This window comes from Hibiscus syriacus, unplaced genomic scaffold, assembly GCF_006381635.1.
Source record: "Hibiscus syriacus cultivar Baekdansim isolate YM2019G1 unplaced genomic scaffold, ASM638163v2 tig00000340_pilon, whole genome shotgun sequence".
Classification (NCBI taxonomy): Eukaryota; Viridiplantae; Streptophyta; class Magnoliopsida; order Malvales; family Malvaceae; genus Hibiscus; species Hibiscus syriacus.
Genome location: NW_024061783.1, coordinates 10,705,798 through 10,713,403, shown reverse-complemented (window position 1 = coordinate 10,713,403; position 7,606 = coordinate 10,705,798). Strand labels below are relative to the sequence as shown.

Sequence of the window (7,606 nt, the reverse complement as noted above, 5' to 3'; positions counted from 1 at the left end):
AGGATTTACTGGATGGGATACTAGATTCCTTAAGTAAGATTAACTCATAGATAAGATAAGATACCAGATCAATTAAAAAAAAGAGAAAAGGATTAACTCATAGATCCCAAGATTTTCCATTTATGCTTAACATGCCAAACCTTTAAAAAGGTATTTGACATTACACAACAAAGAGTTTGTAACAAAAAGATGGAAAGAATTACTGAAAATGCATGGATTTTCTTGTAGTTTTTTTTTATCAAATAACAAAAATTAAAACCCAAAATATGAAAATTATTAATAAACTCGGAAAATGTTGTAATCACAGACTATTTAACTCGAAAATGATAGATATATTTCCCTCATAAGTCAGGCATTCCTTTATTTTGCAGCTTCAAATCTTTGTAAAACCTTTTAATGAAATCTTCAGCAGCCTTATCAACGGTGCCATTGCCTTCATCAGCATCTCTTAAAGGGAAAGGAGAGTCCGTTATCCTAAGCTGTCTCACCAAAGGGGTTTGTCCGAAACCCGGTAACATAGGGGAAGCAGCAACAGCAGCAGCTCCTACGTTGTTGTTGTCGTTGTTAAGTATCTCGATGACGGTCTTGACAGTGGCGATATCGTCGTCGTGAGTAGGGGGCGCGTGTGTGCAAGCGAAGAAGTGGTGGTAGTAGTTGTTAATGCCATGTTTCTTCTTGGTGGCGCGGTTGAAAGGGAAGATGTAATTCGGGGTGTTGCTGCAGCTGAACTCGTACTCGTGGGCGGCGGCGAAGGATGACGGAGAGACTTGGTGGTGGTGGAACATGAGGAGGTTGGCAATGGCTTTGGCCCCGACGATTTTGCCGCGTTTGAGCAGCATGTTGAGATGGAGCATGAACTTTGGCTTAGATAAAATGCCTTTTTTCACCATGAAGAGAACAGCCCTTACAATGCTCCATACTCTTTTTGCTATCACTGGTAGATTTTGTTCCATTTTTTCAGCCTTTAATCTGCTTTTGTGGTGACTTTTGAGGGAGAGGAAATTATTTGTTTGAATGAGAATGATAGCAAGGGAGGGCTATTTAAAGGGAAACAATAGGAGGGGAGGTGGAGCACACAATCTTTTTTAATTTTATTTTTCAATTGATTTATAGTCTGCTTAATGTTTTAAAAAGTAGTAAGAAAAAACTAGGGTAAATTATACCATTGACCACTTAACTATTTAGCCATTTTACTTTTACTATCGCTCTTTCAATTTTATCAATCAGACTACCTAACTATTTAATTGTAGTCAATCAAGCCACATGTCATTAATTTTTAACAAAAGTGTTGACATATCGGTTAACAAAATTGGTATAATTCTATATTTGGTCTTATATTTAATTTAATAAATTTAGTCCTCCAATGAGATAATGATACATGTCACGATCTGATTAGAGGATTAAATTTATTAAATTAAATCAAATTTAGGACCAAATTAATAAGTTCTAAAAGTATTGAGGACCAAATATAGAATTATATCAATTTTGTTAACAATCAAGTCAGCACTTCTGTTAAAAATTAACAGCAAATTGCTTAATTGACTATAATTAAATAGTTTGGTGGTCTAATTGACAAAATTGAGAGATCGATGGTAAAAGTAAAAGGGCTAAATAGTTAAGTGGTCAATGTTATAGTTTACCCAAGAAATTATACCTACTTGTTAATGAAATAAATAAATTTATTTTATTTTTTATTCTAAAGTTGTCATGCCAATATCTAATTACCTATCAATGCAATCTAACATAATAATAAAAACAAATAATATGGAAATCATAAAAATAATAAATTTATATTAAAAAATAATGTAAAACTAAAATTTATATTTGAAATTGTAAAAATAAAATATATTAAAAATAGAAAATATTGTTAATTTTGGTTGGTTTTTTATAAAATCAAGTTTGATGCTAATTTTAATAATAGCTAAATTTTCATACAATTTTATTAAGGGTAAACTATACAAATGGTCCCTAAACTTTAAGATGCTTACATTTTAGTCACTAAACTTTTAAAACTTACAACACAACTACTAAATTTTAATTTGTTTTCATTACAGTCATTGTAACACCCAATACTCAGTGAAGACGGTCTGACACGAATATTGTATATCATATTAATCACTTAAGTAACCCACGTACGTTTTCACATATTATGAGTTTATTAAAACACAAATAATTTTTTTAATTAACATAAAACTTTTAAACATATAGTAGAACAAATTGCAATCAACATGCAAGAAATAAACGTAGGACATACTCAAAAACTGAGAAAAACAATATTTTTATACACGAGGTAATTTTCACCATTTCACATTCAAACATCCATAAAACATGCTAAAAATATAAAATTAATAGTGGCAGAGTATTAAAAATCAACTATATTAGAACTACACAAAATATCAATTCCATGGGACATCAAAAACAACGAAAAATACAAACAAAAAAATTAAGTAGTAAAATATAAAAACAAAATAATTTTAGTACAAATTAATTAGTTCTTACATGAAATTAAGACCATTTTAAAGATACAACCAAAATTAACGGTAATTTCGAGTTAAAATCAACATTTGATTGTACTTTGAAAAGTTAGGACCATTTTGTAAAGAAAGTAAACATATTTCAAGCTTAAAGTTGAAGTCCTTATTCCAAACTCGTGTTTCAGTTTTGAAACTCATTCTACCAACTTCGGTACTCAAATTGAAGTAACACGTTTCAGTTTTGAAACTCGCCCTCTGGTTTTGAAACCCAAGCAGCGACCGACACATTATTTTATATTAGGAGTGAATTTATAAAATTTTCAAAGATAACGAACTTATAAAATTTTAAAGGTAAAAATAAATTTTCAATAAAAAAACATCTAAAATATTTTAAAATTTTGAAATTTTTATGGGAGACACTACCATCATTTGCGCCCTCTCAGCCCATCGATGTGACATAATGCATACAAAAGTATGCAAATCAAGCAATTAAACACTCATACATGCAATAATCATACAATCAACGTACCAAAGAGTCTTTTTAGCATAATTGGTCATAATTATTAACATGTCTACTACAACTCACCCACCAAGCATGCATCATCATCTTCAATCTCAAACAAAAAATCTATCCAAATAATGTCCAAAGTTTAAAATCTAAATTTAAAATCTATCACGAACTATTTTATCTCAGTAGTTAAAAGAATCATTGTTTCTAGAGTTCATGGGTTCGAGTATTAGAAACTGCAAGGGTGATCGAGCGTTTATTGTCAAATAGTTGAGAGTATTTAAAATCAATATTACTTTGTAATCATCTTAGCTTATAAAAAAACTTTAATATATTGACACTTTCGATCATATGAGTCATTATGTAAGCACAAGTCATCAGATATACTAATCTCCTTACATTGTCTTTGTATGTGCTCAAAATTTAATCACTTCCCTATCAAAGTGTAACAATGCTAACATCCTCAACACACCAAACATGTACCATGAATGGAGCTAAAACATAAATATTCTCCTATCTCTTCGACATATATCAAAACACGTATCACATATGGAGTACACTCAATCCTATGACATGCAAAATATATCCAAAGGTCTCAAGTGAATCAGTATACTAATATATCAACATTTACTCATACATATGTATTTACAATGCACATGATCATATATGTGCACTTATGTGCCACTATTTCACTCTTTGGTGTCACTATTGGGTTTTTTTGAAAACATGGCATACTCGCATCATGTTTTGTACATTAAAATAGTAGCCAAAACATATTACCATGCTTAAAACTCAATCATGTACTCATGCATCACTTACTCATTGATCATAATAAACCGCTTTAAGGTAAAGATGTGAGAAACACTTACTAGGGAACTTAGAACAGAGAAATAACCTATTCCTAAGTTTCTAATTAACACAATGAGAACGAACCAACTTACTTTAGTAGTTGAAGGAATCATTGTTATTCCTAAAGATCATGGGTTCGAGCACCAGCTACTGCAAGGGTGATTGAGTGTTCATTGTCAAATGGTTTTAGAGTTATTCAAAATAGTATTATTTTATAATCATTGAAAAAATCCTTCCAAACTCAAATCTATTGCTTAGATTTGATTTAGAACACCTCAAAATGATATTTAGGATTATTATCAAACTTTAAATTAACTTAAAACTTAAAAATCTCATCTCATTATGAGCACTCTTTATCTTAATTATTTCTTCAAATTATATTGTTAATTTCTTAAAGGGTAAGCTAATGGATTGATCACTTTCTTTTATTTATATGTAAAATATTATATATAGATGGTAAAAAAAAATTCAAATTCATTTCAAATTAAATTATCATATATGGATGCTGAATTTATATTCAAATAGAATCCAAAAATTATCCCTTTTTACTTGTTAATTGTTCCAATCATTTTCGGATGATGAAAGTGGCATCTAACTGTTAGACCACTGTTTTGGAGGCAATGTTTTTTCTTTTTTAATAAAAAAATAATCAAACTTAAATTTGTATATTATTATTTTCTTTATATAAATATTTAAATTTATTCAAAATTTATAACCAAATAAAAATATATTAATACTGTTATGTAAAGAGCTTACATATACTTTACATTTTATTAAATTAAATCGTAAAAAAATTTATCAATGAGTTAAAAAGGTGAACGTAAAATTTAATTTGGTTATTATTTTTAATGTGAGGTATCCATTAAATTCATACTCAAATTTTAATATATAATAAATTCAAATCCGAAACCCAAAATTTCATTTTTTTTTATGAATTTTAAGATTATAATTTAGTTTGAATAAAGAAATTTTAAGAAAAGTTTAAAAAAATACGAAGAGTGAAAGTAGGGATAGACCTAGAGGGGAGTGGGTAAGACAGCCTTAGAGTTTTAAATTTCTATTGAAAATATGTTTTTGTTTCCCAACCAAAAATTTTATAAGTTTTTCCCTACTCAAACTTTTTTAAATTTATCCCTTCTAATATACTTCTAATATTACATCTTGCGCCCTCCTCCATTAGTGAAAGGAGCAAAAGTAATCGTGGAAGATATTTTGAAGCAACAAAGAAGGCTGCAAGATATTTTGGGTTGCATATTATATATCTCCCAACTTTGAAACTCACTTTAGGCTAATTCTAGCCCACTTTTTTAAATGTAAAATGGGAATGGCAATTTATTTAGAATAGATTCAATGAATATAAAAATTGAAGTCGTATGCACAAATCAAATAATTTCAGTGGTAAAAAAATTATTATTATTTTTTGAGATACCAAATTTAAACATTAAAAATATCAAGGGTTCGAACACATATTGCCTTATACTAACTCTAGATTAATAAAAATAAAATAAAAAATTCAAGTCTTCAGTTAGAGCCCTTTATTTGATCTGTTTGTAACTTCGATTTTTAAATAAAAAATGTGAGAATATTGCATTGTTTTTTATTAATTTTTCTTAGGTAAACTACGTATTTAGTCACTCAACTATCACTTTGGTTTTCTTTTTGGTCACCCAACTATTATTTTTTTAAAATCATATTTAATATTACGTTTTGATTTCGTTTTGGTCACTCACAGTTAAAACATTAGCGTTGATTCTGATGTGTCACCACAAGATAATGTCATATTATCATTGAAAATAAAATAAAAAAATTATCATGTTAGCAGTTTGGTGATTTAAAAAAAAATAATAGTTTGGTGATCAAAATGGAACTAAAATGATAGTTGGGTTATTAAATACATAGTTTACCCATTTTCTTTAATCTATGAGAATCTTTCACCTATCTGTTGAATACTCTAAGAAGAGGTTAATTCTATTAAATTATATAGGATAAACTACATCATTCATCACTCAATTATCTTTTTACTTCTATTTTGATTACTTAAATTTAAATTTTTTAATCTAAATACTTAATTTAAAAGTATTCATATTTTAATCACTATGACTTATTTTATTAATATTTTTATGAAATGATATTTTTTTATTACTTTTTCCACACATGATTAACCTCCAAATCAAAATTTTGATTTTTAACGTATGTCAAATGGTTAAAAATTATCTTTAAATATATATTATCTTGTATTTACTCTAGATTAATCAAAAAATATTTTTGAGATTAGATATATGACGAATGATGTTATTTAATTTAGGATAAACTATATAGTTGATCACCCAACTGTAAAAGTTCATTTTGGTTGCCTAAATTCAAAAACTTACAAAACGACCACTAAATTTATATGTTCATCACAGGCTATGGACACCAACAAACTACATTTGAGAAACAGAGAATGCATTGTTACTCATTAAATATAAAATGGCTATCAATCTAATCCAAGGCATATCAGCTTGGAGAATAAATTAAACTGCTACTTAGGGTGTGTTTGTTTGCCGTAATTGAAATTACAGAATTGATTTTCCCCGAATTCTCGTGTTTGTTTCACGTAATTCATTTTTCAGAAAATATTTTCCCGTGTTTGTTTCACGTAATTCATTTTCCGGAATATAATTCATTTTCCTAATAACATATTCTCCTTTGTGTTTTCTGTAAAATGACTTACGGATTCATTTTCCGTAAGTCATTTTCCGAACTTTTCATTTCAAAGAATAAATACTCAAAATAATTTTATTTTATGAATTTAATATTAATAAAATATTTTAATATCATTTTCATCAAAATTTATTTATATTATTTATTAATATTATAATATATAATATTATATTTTTAATATTATATAATCAATTATATTATAATATAAGATATTATATTTTTATTTTAATAATATATATAAAAAATTTATATATTTAATAATGAATAATATTATTTATATATTTAAATAATATTTTAATAAAGATATTTAAAATATATTAATTAATATTTTTAAAATATAATATAACACTATTACTTTAATAAATAATTAATATAATTTATAATATTTTACTTCACTAAAATATACAAAAATTAATATTTTTATTAATAAAATTATAAAAATAATATTTAATAATAAATAAATTATTTTAATATTTTAAAATAATAATATTAAGTTTTATGATAAATAATATTATTTATTATATTTAATATTTGAAATAAATAATTTTTAAAAAACTTTTCAACTAGTGGAAAAAATATTTAAATAACATCTTCCAAACATCATAAAACGTTTTATGATGTTTTTCAGAAAAATGTAATTCATTTTACAGAAAACATTTTCCAGAAAACGTTTTCCATAAATGTAATTCATTTTTCAGAATTTAAATTCCAGTAATTCATTTTTCAGTTCTAGTAATTCAAATTCCAGTAATTCATTTTCCGGAATTCTATCAACTTCTTCAAGTGACTCAGATATCAGGGGATCTGTACAAGTTCAATCCAAGTGTCTCTGGACACATTGCTACAAGCTGTCCTCCATTTCGTCTGGTATAATTAACTTTCGAATGGCAGCCTGCCTCATAGATAACAAGTTATACAGCTTGGTTAGAAACAGAATACCAAATTCCATACTTATTTAGTTGTATGAATAGTATTATGTCAATTGGTGTCGGTAAGTGTTCCACGGTGGGCAATTCATAATTGTCGGAGGTCTTCCACGGAAGTTGCTCTCAACCTAGCGTTGGGGGCAGCC

The 7,606-nt window shown here is 27.2% G+C and overlaps 1 protein-coding gene across 1 annotated transcript; it reads right to left on the bottom strand.

Moving 5' to 3' along the window:
• Positions 1 to 305: 305 nt before the first annotated feature.
• Positions 306 to 997, bottom strand: LOC120198796. Its single transcript, XM_039200068.1, has one exon. The coding sequence runs from the start codon at positions 951 to 953 to the stop codon at positions 342 to 344; it is 612 nt and encodes a 203-aa protein (XP_039055999.1). The 5' UTR covers positions 954 to 997; the 3' UTR covers positions 306 to 341.
• Positions 998 to 7,606: the final 6,609 nt, after the last annotated feature.